Below are 18,629 nucleotides of genomic sequence, written 5' to 3' on the forward strand. Positions count from 1 at the left end.
TCTCTCTCCTGCACTCAAATCAATATATTATTGAAACTACGGAAGAATATACAAAATTACTGTAATTTTATTGGCATAAAATGAATCAAACGAGTTCTGCATACACTGAAAGAAAATTCATACTACTAAGTATTAAACTCATATTAGAGTTTAATATAAATGTTACAATTTAGGGAAAAAGTGCACCTATACTGATTACTATTACAGTTTTTATGAAAATATATAATGAATTTAAGAGTTTTTATTATTTTAAGAAATAAGAATTAGTATATTTATTTTAAAAATTAGTATTTTCTTTATGAATTCACAGAATACGAAATATTATAATAAATAATTTCACAAAATAGTAAGAAAAATAACATATATCCGTATACTTATTTCACATTTTGTAAAACTTTATATTAAAAGTCACGGATTTTCCCGAGAGACTACGAATTTAACCGAAGTTCTGTCTGTTTGCGGCTTCGTGTCCTACTCGAACTTCTACGACTTGATCCGATTTTCGAAAGTGTTGTTAACCAGCAGAACGTACCTATCAACTGTCAACACACGTGTTTCAAATGTTTATAGTGCCACAGAAAACATTTATAATTATTAAATTTATTATTATTTTTATTAATTTTTATTTTTTGATGTCATCTTTACAATTATTTAATTTTTATTTGCAATAAAAATTTTTATAACAATCATAATTTTTAATCTGAAAAAAAAGAAAAATCTATATAAACAATTAATAATAAAAATGAACCCAGCGTAACCTCTATAAAATTACACCATTGGCACTAGTAAACTATTTTTTATTATTAAGTTATTATAAGTAAACTTCTCTCTCGCAAGTGGTAAAAATATTCAGTAGTTAGTATATAAGAAAACGATATATGCCGACCCCCAGCGAAATTTATCGTTATGCGTATAGAATTGTAAGTGTAGGTTTCGTTGCGATCGTGTAATGTCTATGTATAAGCGAAATGAACGTGCGTGTTCATTAGTATGTGTATTAACCTGTATCGTAAGTGTGAATGTGTTGTTCCTAGTCTCACTCCTCTTCCTCCCGAGAATTAACGGAAACGTCCGAGTTTCCACTTTTTTTCCCTTTTCTTCCGACATTCTGAATTTTTCGTATAAAGTTTTACAAATATTAGAACGCTACATTCCATATAATGCAACAACTCTATGAGAATTTAATATAATATTTTCAAATATTGGTAATCTTTTTACGTTCTTTCTACAATAATTATTAATATTTGAAAAAAGATTTTAAGTTGGAACTTTAATATAAAGTATATTGAATTTTAATAAAAAGTACACTTTTCCCTAAATTCTAAAAGAATATATTAAAATGTAATACGCATTTTGTTATTTTTTCCTATGAAATTTCTTTCAGTGTATATTTAATTATTATTTACTAAGAGCGGAAATATTTATCACAACTGAATTTATACAAAATTAAAAAATATTGAATACAATTATTGAATTGAAAATTATAATATTAGTAATAATAATTTATGAATAAATAAAAAATATAAGAAAGTTTCATCGGGCTTTGAAATGATACTTTATCCGACTACTCGTTTAAAAAAAAAAAAAAAAAAAACATATATCCTCAACCCTGAGTGCCAAACTGGTTTACGCAGGTTGTGTGTGATGATAATCTTTTAAAATTCAAACGACCGTTGAAATATTTTCAATCTCTAAATGGTCAGGTTTCTTTAAAAGGAATTTAGAAAAGATGAACCACGTGGCTGACAAGTGTACATATATGTGTGCATCCCCTAATTCTAAAATTATATATACAACAAAACATACCTGACTGTCAACCCCACTATTTGTATTGTAAAGAGATCCAAGTGTAGATGATGAATTGAGGGGTGATCCCGAATTTCCTCCGATACAATTTCCCCCTCCTCCACCTCCTCCTCCTGCACTACCCCCGATTATTCCTCCTCCATTTGTTGTACTGTTACTAATACCACCACTACCACCACCAACGATACCGTTGTCGTTTCTATCCATCTTCAAGTACCACAAAAACAAACAACTTAATCTTCACTCGAGATAACAAAAAAAAAAAGAAAAGAACTCTTCACTAATAACCTCACACACAATTCAGCACAATTTTGTTGCGCATCATCAACATCGACTTCTTTAGTCGTTGAAATAGCAAAAGATTGCAACGTCACCACCTACTCGTTATTGTTGCGTCAGCTATATATGCATCTCTCCAACTCAATATTTCAAAATATGTTTGCTAAGTATTTATCCTGTTAAATACTCACTTCATAATACAGAACCTCATGGAACAATTTTTATAGATTTTTATCCAACATTTTAGAATATCATTTGAAACATCACTGATAAATATTGACAGTAATAATTTCACAGGTCTATCATAAAATCTTATGGAATTTTTATAATTTCGAGAAATCTTGATGAAAAATATATTTACAATTAATCATCATCTAATTGCATTGTGTAGTTCACATAAATATTTCTCGATAATTAATCATCTTCTGATTGCATTCACTTCACTTTTGTCATAAATGCATTTCTCTTTATATAAATAATCCTTCTGATTGCATATTATTGATATGATAAATCTCAATAGAATTTCTGGTATCACAACAATCATCAATATTACTTTCACTAGTAAAAAAATATATTGTCAAAATCAAAAAAATATTATTTTGTAAAGAAAATTTCGCTATTGTAAAAGTAAGTAAGCCTTGGTGTAATACAAGAATTACAAAGAGTATTTGATATTCTGATGCACGAGAGAAGAGACACGTGGTTTGTTAGCGTAAGTCAACGTACGAGATTTCCTCAGTACATTCGAACGACGATATATACAGTGTGCGTATAGTACCCCCGGTGGTTAACCTCGCTTCACCTGTTTTCCTTTTCGCTGTGGTTTCGCTGCCAAACTTTTATTTCTCTTCTTTTTTTTTTTTTTTACTTTTGCCGTGTTCCTCCTCTCGCTTCTTACCGACGCGGTTTTGCAAGGCGCGCAGCCTCCACTCTCGTTCTCCTTGGTTGACCGGCTTGTCGTCCGCTCGCTTTTACAAAGTCCGAGCTCACCGACGAAAGCAGATCTGTCGAAATCCCTCGAGGGTGAAAACACTCTTCACGAAATCACTAATACGATTCTCTCTCTTTCTACATATATATATATATATATATATGCGGCGTATTTCGAATCACTGCTGCTGTGGAGGCATTCAAATCGCCAGCTCAGCCGGGACCAGCAAATCCTTCACTTTCAAGAAAGACACCACATGCTGTCTCAAAAGACATTCTTTCATTATAGAAGCCGGGGCATTTAATTTTTCTTTTTAGAGTTACAAAATATTGAGCAAGAAATATTGAATTGCAAATAATTTTTAAATGATGATGATTGAGAAAATTCACTTATAGGAATATTTTCCGTTAAATAAAATCCAATGTCGAAATTTGCAAAATGCCGGGTTGACGGTACTGTCAGAAGGCAAGGTTACATCTCATCCTCCCACGCGATTAAGGTCTTTCCGCACTAAGAAACCGGTATTCTTTCAGTATAAGCATTCCCCTGGGACCAGGTTGTCCATAGAATTGAGAATTTTTTTTTCTTCTTCTTTTGAATAGCGTGAGGCACAAATTGAATGTTGATTATATAGGTTGTGATATATATTTCTTTGGTTATTCGCGGTCACTCTCCTCACCCTGATAGAGCTCCATCCACTTTGATCAGAGAAGATCAAAGCAGCGGATCGGTTTTAAAGGACGCGCGGCCAGGGAAAGGAGACGACACGACGATGACGATAGTAGTGGTAGTACTGACTTAAAACTGACTTGGCAATGTCGGTTGTGGCGGTGTGCTTGGCGAGTTGCTGCCGTTGTCGATGGTGGTGGTGCCGACACACCGGTTTGCTTGCCTGGTTGGTTCGTTAGTTGGCGAGACTACAGGTAGAGGTCGTTTTTCAAAGCCTCTCTTTTAGGTCCCAAAGTGATGTTGAACGCTCTATATGTATATATATATATATATTAATACGCACACACTTGAAACAAAATTTTTAGGGTATAAAGGGGTTACCACAAAAACTCTCCTCCCTATAAGAAAACAAGTATTTGGAAGAGCGACAAATGGGATCTTAAAAACAATCTTGACAGTTCTAAGACAGTCTCTGAAATTAGCACCTGTTCTTGGAAAGAACGAATGAGAATACTGCCGACAAGAAATATAAAAAGATGATCATATTGTTCTTCTTTCCAAAAAGATCAAGATCTATTTATATTTCGGTACACCAACAACAGCAGATGTTAAATTTTCATTTATTATCGTGACATTTACAAATTTTAATTGTAAAATTCTTTTTAATTTGCAGTATAACAAAACACTTTTTGCAACACTATTTTTTACTCTTTTATTAGAAACATATAGCATAGCCGTGCAATGGAGGGGAAGTTCCATAAAGTAAGATGTGAATGACGTCACCAATGCTTGCCTCAGATTGTGCAGATCTTTATCTCTGCAATACGAGGCAGATGGCAACAAATTTAACTTACTCTACTGCCTCATTTAAATCTCTATAGTAGAGTGATTAATCGTTGAAGAAAAAAATTTCAAAATGAAATGCATTCCTTTTCAATTAGTCAAGAGTCGTTGTTGCAAAAAAAAAAAATGAAGTTTGCCAGTAAACTGCACGCCTAATTAGAAGACATCAACAAAAATACTTTTCATAGTGTACAAATATTTGCTCTTCAAAGGATAAAGATAGTTCAGATAAGATATGTCGGCATGATGTCATGAATGTCTGCTAGCGTAAATTATTCCATAATCCTGCGTATATACATCTCAAAAATTATATGTTTCACGGTATATAATATCCTAAACTAATATACAATCTAAGATAACACAATAAACTGATGACTAACAAAAAAAGTCCAATTTTGTAAAATAAATTACCGCATCCTGTAATCTTGAACAAAAATAATGAAAACAGATAATGCCAAAAATATTTCTTCAAAACAATAATATCCATTAAAGAAACCTATACATATATAGTTAGAAAGAAATATATAACTGATGAAAACCATGTACGTATATTTTCAAAGAAGACGACAATTTATCAGGAGCCAAACTTGTTTTACACAAGTGGAGCAAATAGGAAAAAAGACCGCAACTATATACACCCTGGCCTTGATGATACTCAACATGTTCGAGTGTTGCTCATTGACAAGTTCGAAGCAAATATGTATGTTGCATTGAAGCCAATAAAAGGAAAGTGGTAGATTGAGGTAACCTTCTAAAGGAATCTTGGGCTAGGCAACTGGTATATAATATGCAGTTAGAGAGATAAGTCAGCCATCTTGGAGTGCCCCATTCCCCTTCCGGCTGTCGTATCACCCCCTTGGGGAAATGTTGAAGTCTCCTGCTATGGTCCCTGCGCTACGTGTTCCACTCTACGTCTATACGATCTACGATCTCTTCGTATGGCTTACATATATGCTGGCATCGATGCACACCATCAGCAAAATACTCGCACACTCTCTTCTATATGACAAGGTATAGGCATACGAAGACACACCTTAGTTCCCTCTTCTCTCACATACCTAGCCGATAGCAATTTCTGCCGATCCTCCTGGTCCTCTTCTTGTCCCTCTCAACTTCGAATCCGAGTGCCTCCAATTACGCGAACCTCGTTAGTCCTCGCGAAACAAGTATATGTAATGGTGAACGAATACATATATATATATATATAATAAACGATGAATGCAAACACACCCACACACATACATATATGAGCAGGTGTTCTGTACATGTTGCGGTATTGGCACCACCTGTGCAATATCAAGGGGTTTCAGAGCAACATTTTATACTACAAGGTCATATACTTTCTATATTAGGACAGATTTATTTTTCAACAATTTCTATAAAACAAGAAAGACCCGAAACTTGTTCATGAAAGCTGTTATTCAAGATAATAATTCAAAACTCCACACCCTTTTCTGATCGCGGTTATTCTCTATTACAAAATCGCACACATATACGTATAAAGTTGAAATGATAGTAGGCTGGAAATAAGAAGTCTCTCCTATTAATTTATATGTAATGATAATTGTGACATTTCTAGTTAGTTGCGAATTGATGAAAACGCATCTGAAATTTTTCTCATGCGCGAGAGAGAGAGATTATGATATCTGTCATATAGAAGAAAACGTGGTTCTCGTAAATAAGGGGGATTACGCATATATATACATTGAGGAAATCGGGTAATTTCTCGGAATGTAAAACCTTGTATCACTTGTATAATCATGTACCATGTACTTTTCAAATTAGTAATTATATAGTATATGTGCCGTGTAAATGGGCAATTATATCCTTCTCTTTTTTTCCTACTTGTAGCTCGTGTATCACACACACGGAATTGAAGAAAACTTTTTTTCATTTCTTTTTCAATGATATAGTATATATATATTTATATATATAGTGCTGCCGTAATACCTATGTAGTTATAAGATGCACTGATGAAAGAGATTGAAAGCATGTCTGACAGTTTGACATTTTATAGAGAAGCGAACATCGTCAAAAGTATCATTTAAAAATTAAAAGGACCTGAACGAGTTTAACCAGTTGTAATTTATTTTTCTCTCTTTTTAGTCACCTGCTGCGAGAAGATATCTAAATAGTTTTGTTGCCTTGACTTTCTACATTTTCTATATATACATATGGTATATAACAGTTTTGAGATATACTTTAGGGGTTTGGCATTATTATAAATTATACTAAATTAGAGATAAATTTTGACCTTTCCAATAAAATTATATTGATTTTGCCATAATGGTGTATACATTATCATTCCGAATGAATCACACTGCCATTCGATATTTCTTTGAATGCTTTTCAATCTATGCCTTCAATCTGAATAAATTAGCGGCTAATTTGAATATATTAATTCTATTCTTATCAATCAATAATATCAATCCCTTTTCTACTTAAATACTAAACCAACTTTCATTCCTTAGATCTATACGTCGAAAATAAGAATTTCAGATTTTTAATTCGTAATATATATATAAATCGGCGAACTGTACGATTCTCCAAATTTCAAATAATAAAATAAAACCTGCGTATAAGAATGTGAAAATCAGAAACGGAATACACTTTATGATTTATACGACACATTGGCAGAGAATATGAAACATATATGAAAAGCCGAGAGAGATACCTATGAAAGTGACGTCCATTCATGATTTTTATGATCTTTTGTGTCGGGGGTCTTGATCCTGACCGTAATTCAAAATACGTGCAGATTCGTGTACAGCGACCCGCATATCCTGCGCGCGAAGTTTATATACACCCCAGATATATCGTGTCCTGAGTTTCTGAGGATAAAATCAATGTTCCTTTATCCGGAGTGCTATAAAACCGGTTCTTGACTCGCACTGCTTGGAATTCTCGAAAGAAATAATAAAAATTCAGAAATTCAGTCTCTTATTAATTATTCTCAACGCGAAGAAACATCGTGACCCTGGCCCGATGCGCTGTTCGTTCAGAAGACCCGTCCGCCAACGTAATACACCAATGCAAAGCATATATAGTCTAGACATTTTTTCAGGTTCGCGCGCGACTTAAACCACTTTCATCTTTGATAATTCCTATGCATGCAAAAAAATACATTTCATTGCAAAGTCTAATTTTAGAAAAATATTAACTCTGCCTTTGGGTTATATTATATGATACTAATTATCAGAACGAGTATTTGCGACTATTTCATTAATCAGTTGGAAATTTTATAATAATTATTGTGACTAAACAAGTAGTTGAATTCATTAATATGATAACTTCTTCTTCTTCTTTTGCCATTAATAAAATTATTATTCCAAGTGGCAAAATACCAAAGGAATAAATTGCCAAGTAGTCACGATGTTTTTATTTATGCATTACTATTTTCTTTCACGACTGCTTTAATTTCTACGAATGTACTTCAGCTTCAGGGGGTAAGAAAATGGGAACCAATAAGGAAGTTAGCTTTCGAGTTTAAAAGTTTTAGAGAGCAGCTTTTATGACTTGTATATATATATATATATATATACTCGGGAGTTATTATTGCAATGGGCTTCTACGTACTACTTTCTTAGCCCAAGGATAATATATAAGTCAGACTCGTTTCTCCTTCTGGAATTCACAATGATTTTTCTTTCATCAGAATCAGTTCAAGGGCCAATTGCGATGGAAATTGATAAAAATATATATATTCAAAACCAAAATGAATCATTTGCATGAAAGCGCCTTCTAACTTTCACGATTCGAAAACTGTTGGCTTGTAAAAAAAAATTAATTAATAATTCTGACAAGTCGTTCAGCTTTATTAAATATTCAAAATCGTGTTTCTTGTCTAACTATATAACATAACGGGACACTTTTCACATACATAATATGTAAGTTCACCTGGATTTTCTCGAAGCAACTTATTAAGTCACTGATCCATGTCTTCAAATCTGACTCTGAATATATTAAAAGAGAAAATTATAATACAAAACATTTTATGACGCACTAAATGAAAAATGTCCCATTACTAATCACGAGAGGTGTGCGTTACAGACGCGATAGGATTTTCAAATACGAATAGCATTCCAACTTAAATATGCGCCTTGTCAGGGTTTATGAATCCTGGACATCTTTTCATTATGTGTACATTATAGATATATATATAGTTAACTGACAAAAGGTGAATGTATCGAGCACTTAGTTGCAATAAAGGTACGACAGGAATATAGCTGAGTTGATATGTAAAAAATATATATACATAAAGAAGAACCAGTTTAGTTAAGGGTGAACCATCAACATTTTATGTCTTATATTCCTGTGAGGATATAAGTTATAACATATAAGTATATGAACCACGCCCTCGTGTTACCTTAGCGAGGCCTCGGGAATTAGGACGAACCTACTAGACCGCTACCTGCTTGCCTCTCTCGCGCCTACCTGAATTACGCAGCTCTCTGCTTAATATCTATACATTCTGCACTTTATACACATTTCCCTTGAAACATCAATTGATTACAAATTATGTGGTAAATTATACGGCTTGACAATAAAGCACCACTCTCTCCTATATTGTTAAAGATAATGTCATCAGTAAAGTTCTTCTATATGTAAATTTAAAAATTTCACATTTACATTTAAAACACATGTATTTTAAATAAAGAAATGCAAGGAAATTTTAATGTGAATCATTTAACTTTGATTATGGCTTTTAGTGATTAGCTTTTTAAAGTTCTATATCTAATTCTAATTATGCATTGCTTCCTCTGCAGAGGACGTCTTTCTTTTATTTTGACTCTAAAACCACCAATAAGACATTCATTTAAACAATTACAGTTTGGAAAAACAAAAATTTGCTTGTTAAGTTCAGGTTTTAGAATGTCAAACACCCTAAAATTAGTTCGTTTCATCGGCATAACATTTTAACAGATCTTTAAACTTGATTTGATTACATGCTGCTTCTTTACAGATAACCAAAATATATTATATTGGTATAGGTCCTAAATCTAAACGAAAAAGATACGTCCAATCATTTGTTTCTGATTAAGAATTTCATTTGTACAAATATGATTAACAAATCATGATTCCTAATTTAACAAAAGCAAACTTATAATTTTTATAAATTAAACTACGTATACAATTGACGCTGAAAGATTTAATGTTCAAGGAATTATCTATATCCAACTTTCCTTCATTAACACAAACCGACAAAATTTTGGTCTATTTCCAAACCAAGAACTAGACTATAGTTTTCGGAAGTATTTCTGTATCTGAATCTAACATTACAATTAACCCAGGGCGCAATGTTTTCGAGACATTCTAACTTAAAAGTGCAGAAAAGACGTTTCTTGACAATATTTGAGGTCATGTAAGATGAAGAGATAATTTTTTTCAAAAAGGTCGTTATTGCATCTGGAAGTACTATTCTTCCACTTGAAAATGACTTTGAATTTTCTGACACTACTTGCAGAGTTTACAAATACTGGAAAATTCACCAAACTCAAAAAATTCAAATGACGATAACTTACACTGAAAAAAAAATTTATTTGATTCAAATACTCGATTACTTGAGTATTATCAAATAAATATTTATTTGAACCAAATAATTTTTATTTGAATTAAATAAATTGTACTTGAACCAATAATTTCTGTATTTAAAACAAATACCATTTAATTGACTAAAATAATAATTATTTGATACAAATAAATATATTTATTTGATAATAGTCAAGTAATCGAGTATTTGAATCAAATAAATTTTTTTTTCAGTGTAGAGTCGGAAAAATAAAGATTTTTTAAAGTTTCAAAATGCATTTTAAAGGGGAAGAATAGTACTTCCATATGATGTAACGACCTTTTTGAAAAAATTATTATCTCTTGATGTTACATGACATCAAATATTGTCAAAAAACGTCTTTTCTGCACTTTTAGATTTGTAAATGAATCAAAGAATTCATTAGATATCTTTATTTAATCGTTAGATGTTTATTACACGGAAGCTTGTCGTAGACTGACTCATCGGTCAGTGTTAAATTATACAATCAAAAAGACACACATACTTTTTGTTTCAAAAATTAATATAATTTGTTGTAAAATGAGGAAAACTCTGTTTTTGTACTATTTAGTCGTATGACAAACAACTACTTTCTTACAGTTAGAATATCTCATAAACCTGACGTGCTAAGTCAATTCTCAAGTCAGATTCGGATGCAACACGTCAAATTCTTCGGAAAAGTACATAGCCTGGTTCTTGGTTCTGAAGTAAGCTCAAATTTTGTCAGCATATGTGGTAATATTTACTTTCTAAATTTGAATTAGTGAAAATGTCGCACTGATACAGATTTAGAGTGTAGGATTAGTATACAGTAGTGTTCAGGAATTAACAATAATTAATGATTCTGATTTTACTAAAAGCAAAATTCTCAAATAGTTGACAAAATAAAACTAAATAAAACTTGGGCACAATTATTTAATAAATCCTTTATGTACCGAAGGGGAACAGCTAGTTAAAACAAGTGAATATCATATTTTCCTATATATATGATAAATATACAAGGGACCTGCGGACAACATAATATACTTCCAAGAATATAAAAATTTTCTCATCTCTATATAATTCTGTTCTTCGAAGAGAGGAGCAATTAAAATAAATCAAGAAAATGCTGATAACCCCCTGAGACATGATAAAGTGTCTTATCTTGAAATAAGAAGAGCATATATTTTTTACGGAATGTTATAGTCTTGTTTAGAGTGTTCTGCACACATACATAGACGGGGGATTGAGAAGCGGAAGTGACGCCCTGCGAGATTTCCCACAGTGTGTATAGTTGAATAAGAAACGAGTGCAAGTGGAATTGCCACGGCAAGCATATGTTTCGGTAAAGCCGATGTTTATCGGTGTAGAGTATAATAATTATATATACAGACGGGAGAACCAATAGTTGTATGGTATAAACTTCTTATCGTGTGCTGAGCTACACCCTAAATAAGGGTAATTAAATAGAAAGAAAGGTTCATCGTCGTCGTCGTCGTTCTCAATAGAGTCATGCGGCATTCACTCTCTTGCGATTTTTCTTGCGAGCAATTGCAATATAAGAAGAATGACGTAGCAAGCGACGTATTTATCGACGGTGGCGGCACACGTTTCGCAATAGTGGGAGGTTGCACACGGTAAGCGGTACATGAACAGCGGACTGATTAATCGCGCAATGGTCTAGCAATACAACCTAGCAATTACCTGTCGTAAAGTATGCTAGGAATGCTGCGCTAATGTTGCAGCGTTCCGACAGCTGCGGAACCATTGCAAGTCTCTGTGTGTGCGCATAGAATAGAAGAATTGTTGTTTTGTAAAACTTGACCGGAATGCGTTAGAGTACACTTATATATATATATATACGTTTGAACTTAATTTTCCTCTCTCCTTTCTCGCACTGACTCATGCCAAATCAAGATCAATATTATTTTATTATATGCCATACAATAAACACACCCTGTCGACTCCTTTTGCTTATGTAATTCATATATTTGCACTTCATTCAAAATTTGTTCAGATTTACAGATTTTTACAGATCATATACGCACTTTATAGCTTATAATTTAAAAAACTATAAATGAAATTTCCAAATAAGGAAAATTTTTTATAATTCTTCAAAGTAGATATTAAAAAAAAAAACACTGACAAAGAGATTAACATTATACGAAAAAGAGATAATCACAAATGACTGCGATCCTCATTTATTCGCAATGAATTTAACTTTTCGAAATCACCGCATCCAGCATCGTATAAGTGTAAAAAATTTTCGTGAAAAAAAAAAAACGTTTCTCTTACCCTGAGACATAAAGATGATGAGTAAAAGCACTATAGCCATATTAATGGTTACTTACCTGAAACAGAAAAGAAAGGAACTCATTAGGAAAAAATCATAAAAATATATCGTTAAATTTTCCCAAGAACAAGGGAATCTTTATACTCTTGAGTATCAATCAAGTTGTCATAAAAATTGAAAATTACAACTCACGTGAAAATAGAAATTGTATTACGCAAATTATATATATATATATATACCTATATATATTGTTGAGTAAATTGAAAGTACGAGGGAAAGTCAAACTGATAATGGCACATATAATGCACGAGATATACAAGAATCTATATCAATCAGAGAAAATTGGTTCACGATCTCCTTTCCATAGTGTATAAGTTTAAAAAAAAAACACAATCTCACGAGTGTAGCCATCCATAACTGAAAAAAGATAAAAGTCAAGACTTATACATGCGTGCATTTCTATATTGATAAAATCGAAAACCGGACGAACCAGAATTGATCTGATTACTGACACCTGATCAATGTGAATAAGATGGGATATACACACGTGGTCCAGAAATAAGAATCATTACTCTTGATGTTTGTAACTCGTCGTAAGCTCAAACGAGTTCAAGAAAGTTGATCAAGATGCACGAATCTTCTTCTAAAAAAAAAATATATATGCGCGCTACTGATTGCAAAGTCTTCACAAGATTATTATAATAATATTAAAAACATATTTTTCAAAATTCCATACTTGTAAAAAAATATGCAATTTTTTTGTTTTAAATAATAAAAAATTTTTTAGCACAAATAAAATTTTAGGTACTTAAAGCATATAAAAATTTTTATTTCGCACTCAAATAAAATTTATTTGAAACAAATAAATATTGATTTGGCTCTAATAAAAAAATACATTTTGCTTCCTCGTAGGAATGCTTTATATAGTGATGACAATTTTTTCTCTGTGTTTAATGAAAATTGTGTTAAATGAAAATAAGTGTGTTAAATTAAAATTCGGTTACATAAAAATTTTGTTTACTAAAATAAATTCTGTATAATTTTTAAATTAAAATGAACAAAAATTCCAATAAGTAGATATATATTTGAAGTGAAAGAAAAATTTAGAGATATTTTACAATAAAACGAAAGAAGTAAAATAAAAACAATTTATATTATAAAAATTGTTAAAACACATTGAAATTTTTTTTCCAAATCTCATAATCCAATAACTGTTCTTTTATACTTTATAACAGAATAAGCTAAGGAAGAATTTGAAAAGATAATCGTTAGTTTAAATGAGGAAATAGCCGCAACTTCACATTCGCAGGCAAAAGAAAGCACAATTTTCATCTCTAATACCTATAATATTTATACTTCTTATAAATACGTAATCAAAGGCAACGTATTTTTATTCAAACAGTTTATAATATACACCAATAGCCTATAACCTTTAATTAAATATTTCTTTATTCTTGACAAAGGCATATCAGAAATTAAAATAGAAGAATTCAAAAGAAACATGTATTGTTCTCTCTTAAACAAATATATAAAAACCGCCTGCCACACGCGGTTGCATCATAAACTATTATATCTTAAACTCGCAATAATATGCGTGAGTTAAGTTAATTCAGTGTATAAGATGCGAAAGTACTCTCATATTATGACTCGGTAATTGTTCTAACGGTTCTGAGAACATTCAACTTCTTGCGTTACGTAAATTTCTTACGGGGATTGGAAATTCATTTAAAAGCGAGTAAAATGAATGTGAAATGATACGTTTTCAGATAAAGGTGGAATGTTTCTCGCACTGGCATTTTCAGACACTAATCAGTTAATAATAATATAGATATATATACATACGAGGGAAACTCAAATTCTCTCATGTTTATTTATACTAAATATATTCGATAATTTATTCACTTTAAAATTCCATGTTGATTAATTTCATTCTCATTAACAAGATATATTTACTAAAATTATATCGCACTAATATAATCTTACAGATTTTCAATACGGGAATTTATTGCGAAAAAAAAGTGTGTGAAAAAATTGCAAATTACACAGTTTCTATATAAAATTACTACATGAAAAAAATTCTTAAATGCATGTCATCAATTTTAGAGAGGACGAAAAATCGATTTACTTTTCGTATAGCTCATCATTTCTTTTTCACACTTCATTCTCAAGCGGATGTGAGGCCCATTTTTTTTTTTTTTTTTTTTTTTACTAAACTACACAAGAACACAGAAAAGGTGAAGCATGAGCTCAGCCAATTCTGAGCTTGGTTAGCAGTTAGCATTTAATAAGAAGCCCATAATACCAAGGTGTGGAGTTAAATGTAGAAGTCAGTGTCAAGGTCGGTCGATGTGTCAGCGGACTGTATTATAATTGTTATCATTGTAAGAAACCCTTCCGTGGGAATAGCAGATTTCACGGAAAGTTGAAAAATAAAACTATAAATATACACCTCAGAAATGGTCTCTAAGGTATATATATATAAGTAAAAAGTGAACCCATTTCTTATATAGTATTTCATTGAAAAAGAATGTTCTTTTCTTATAGAAATAAATATACACATAACTTGGAAATAATTATATAATTAAATAAATGATAATAAAATTATTCACCATTTTTGAGAAAAATTTTAGGTCTTAAATCGATTACACATTTTTTAACTAGTTGTGGTTTAACTTCTTGTTATTTTTAGGGTTTCACAGAAAAGACAATTTATAGGTTATGTTCTAGATTGTAATATGCCTCGCTCAAGTACTAAACAAACTCATTTACTAACGAAATGTTTTTGGTTTTTTGATTTCAGATGATTCTGTCGGGACTTATCGTGTCCACCATAAAGAAACTTTTTTTTCAAGAACCACACTAAATTCGTTATATCGCTTACAATTTTTATTATTTTTTAACAAAAAAAAATTACGAAATGTTCTTCGAATATAGATTAATATATGATGCAAAAAGTTAAAATGAAAAAATTTCATTCATTTTCTTACAAAGAAATCGAAATAAACCGTTTATTTTCGCGTCGCTGACTATGCCTGTGCCCCCTTAATAATCAAATTTACTTAAAAAAATTTAGACTTAAGTAAATTTTTTGAGCTACTATATCATTTTTCTTGACAATTAATGTTTTGAATAATTTAAATTAAAAATAAGATAAAATTTTAGTGTTGATAATTTTTTTTTTTTTAAAGACGATTGTAAATATAATAGTAAAAGTAGCTTTCTCCGACTCTCTCTTCAAGTAAAATTTTGACCACGTAGACAATTATGCTAAATATATTTCAAGAATTTTGTTCATTTATTATATGGACAATCCCTGCTAACAATAATGATCATATAGAACCACTTGAGGCTAAATTAATTTATTAGCTTCATGTAGGTATATTATTTAAAACTGGTAATTAATAGAGATATTAATCAGTACATGAGGGTATAAAATTTAAAGTATGAGATTACTTCGCGATGTCGTATAGTATTTATAAATATGTAAATGCGATTGTTCTTCGTAATAGCATATATGAATACACTTCATGAAATATCTATTTTATAGAATATATATATTAAGGAAACGAGTGGAAAAAACGGAGAATAAAATAAAAATATAATGAACTAAATTAAATAATCAATATAATAATAACAACAAAATAATAATCAATAATCAATAATAATCAATAATTTTTATTCCTTTGGCAGAAATGCTATTGATTCAATGGCATATTTTTCTCAGTATATATGTATATCAAAAAATTGTAGATATACGATAAGGGTAGATCTGCAATGGAAAGACCAAAAAATCAAAAATAATTTACTATATGATATTAACAGCTAATAAGTCTCTAATTGTAATAATAAAAAAAAACTAAAGACTAAGTCTCAGAAATAGATTTTTTTCATACTCTAGTAATGGCATTTAAGCCAACATCACTTTGCAGAGAGTTATGTTTATGCGACGTGCTAAAAAGAGAAAGGAATAAGTCTGTGTTTAAATATATTATAATATGTCCTGACCTCTACGCATGGTTGAAAAAGCCTTAAACTTTCCACCATTATTGTAATTCCATAGATACAATGGTGAAAATGAACATTTGAGAAATTTCAAAAATATTATAAAATTTATATATATATCAGTTTATATGATTTGAATGAATTTTAGAAAAAAATATTTTTAAAAATGACGAAAGTCCTATTATACCCTATGTTTTCGCCGATGTCGCCTAGTATTGGATGCTGAATTATTTCCAAATAGAAAATCATCACGCTGTAAATGAGGTCCACCATGTAATTTAGAATGATGATGAGCTGTTCTTTTTGCATGAGTACGTTTCCTTTTTTTAACAACGACATTACGTCGTTTAGGCTTTTTGTGAAAAAGCTCGCCAAATATCTTCATTCCGACGACGACAAGTGAAAGTAAATTGCGCTCAAATGGAACCTTCACGCAAACACTAATCCGAAATAGATCGATCACCCTTTAACAAACCCTAGTCCACACTCTTCGATGATCGGCAAATCACTAAATTACCAAGAGAATTATGTGACTTCTAAAGTTTCTCATGCAATTGTATTCATACATGTATATAATGTACACGTGCCTGGCATTTGTTAGTGTTCTTTATATACATGTTAGGGGCGGTTCCAGGGAAGCTTTATCAAACACAGCACTACTGTCACCAGATCGCTCGGTCTAAACCTTGTTTTCATACATTTTTCAACGAAGCAGTCTGTTTAATCGTTTTATCTAATGAAGCCTTATTCATCACCATATATACGAATTAAATCATCAAAGATGTTTCTATAAATAAATTGATACTTTCAAATACCTTCAATAACAAATTCGGCATATATAATATTTTTTTTTTTTTTCATTTTAAATTGGAAAACTGAAGATTTCTGTAAAATTCAAGAAATCTTCTAGAAACTTTATGCAACTCTCTAGAATGTTTATTGAATTTCAAAAAACTTCATGTTAACAGCATGTGATTGTTAGGTCCTCAATGTTAATTTTATCGGTAACTCTATTCTTAAAATATATGATTAGGAATGGGTTGAATACTCTTATTGTACAAACTTTATGAAACCTTCCAGAAACTTCATATTGAACTTTGTAAACATTTCATATAGAAATTTGGAAATTCATGAAAATGTTTCGAAACTTTATCAAATTTTCTAGAAATTTCAGAAAACTTTTTAGTGATTCAGAAGAAATGTGAATTAATGCAGATTTAAAAACAAAAATTAAATATTTAGACTTTTGTTTAAAACTTTAAATAAATACAAATTTTAGTAACAAAAAATTTGCAAAGCATGCAAAGTGTAATTTATGCAAAAACAAAAATAATTATATATGTACAAAAAAATACTAAATAATATAAATATTTTTTATAAACACATTACTATTGTTACTAAAAAAAATATACTCTTTACTTTCTAAAGCTGATTCATTTATGAAAATAGAATGTTTTAATATTTATTTAATATTTATTTGATAATAGTCAAGTAACCGATTATTTGAATCAAATAGATTTTTTTTTCAGTGCAATTTATGAAAATGATGTAAATTTGTGAGTTATTATTATCATTTTCCTGAATTATAATAAACTATAAATATATTTATATTTAATAATAATAATAATAATATAATATATACAAGGTGCATTGTAAAAGATATTTTTTTTAAAAAAGTTTAGAAACATTATTGGAACCATTGAAGAGATAATTGAATCAACTTGTTTAATAGCGATGATGGATAAAGTGCTGCACAACTTGAACACGTAAAAAAAATGACAGAGAAAGAGAGAGAATTAGAAGCCTCTGAAAAATTACAACGTCATTTCATTCCCTTTGTTATAGAACAATACAAATGAAACAGTATAGTATACATTATACGCGAGTCCTTTTATAGTGCGTGACTATTTTTATTAAATAATTTTTAAGCTGATGTAGACAATAATTTGTGGCACACCATTTAGATAATTAATTAAAAGGGCGTATAATGCTCTAAAAACTTCCTAATTACATTGGAACGCCTTTCTATGATTACAAAAAATTAATTTTTTTTTCTTAATTAAATTAAATTCTAACCAAAGTTAATTAAATACTTTTTAACATTTTGAATATGTAATAATAATTTTCAAAACAATAATAAATTATTAAACAACAAACTCATATTAGGTAAAAAAACAATTTGTAATTGTAATATTTGTAATACAAAACCAATATTACCTATTACAAGAACTCAAAAAAAAATTTTTTTTTTTAAATTTTTTGTTTTGCTCTACTAAAAT

The 18,629-nt window shown here is 30.4% G+C and overlaps 1 protein-coding gene across 5 annotated transcripts in view; it reads right to left on the bottom strand.

Annotated features, from left to right (window-relative positions):
* LOC127286909 (tight junction protein ZO-1) overlaps nucleotides 1–18,629 on the bottom strand; it is a 99,831-nt gene that overhangs the window by 48,145 nt on the left and 33,057 nt on the right. The window contains exons 1-2 of one of the 5 annotated variants that reach the window (XM_051313543.1): nucleotides 16,538–16,862; nucleotides 1,807–2,013 (exon numbers count right to left, since the gene is read on the bottom strand). The exons of 3 other annotated variants lie outside the window; for them this stretch is intronic. In XM_051313543.1, the coding sequence (XP_051169500.1) occupies nucleotides 1,807–2,013; nucleotides 16,538–16,735 (405 nt within the window). In that variant the 5' untranslated portion in view covers nucleotides 16,736–16,862. Of the gene's footprint in view, nucleotides 1–1,806; nucleotides 2,014–16,537; nucleotides 16,863–18,629 lie in introns of those variants that run through there. One more of the 5 variants, XM_051313546.1, reaches the window with a different exon arrangement.

This window comes from Leptopilina boulardi, unplaced genomic scaffold (assembly GCF_019393585.1).
Source record: "Leptopilina boulardi isolate dan_hultmark-lab unplaced genomic scaffold, ZJU_Lbou_2.1 LbouV2_366, whole genome shotgun sequence".
Classification (NCBI taxonomy): Eukaryota; Metazoa; Arthropoda; class Insecta; order Hymenoptera; family Figitidae; genus Leptopilina; species Leptopilina boulardi.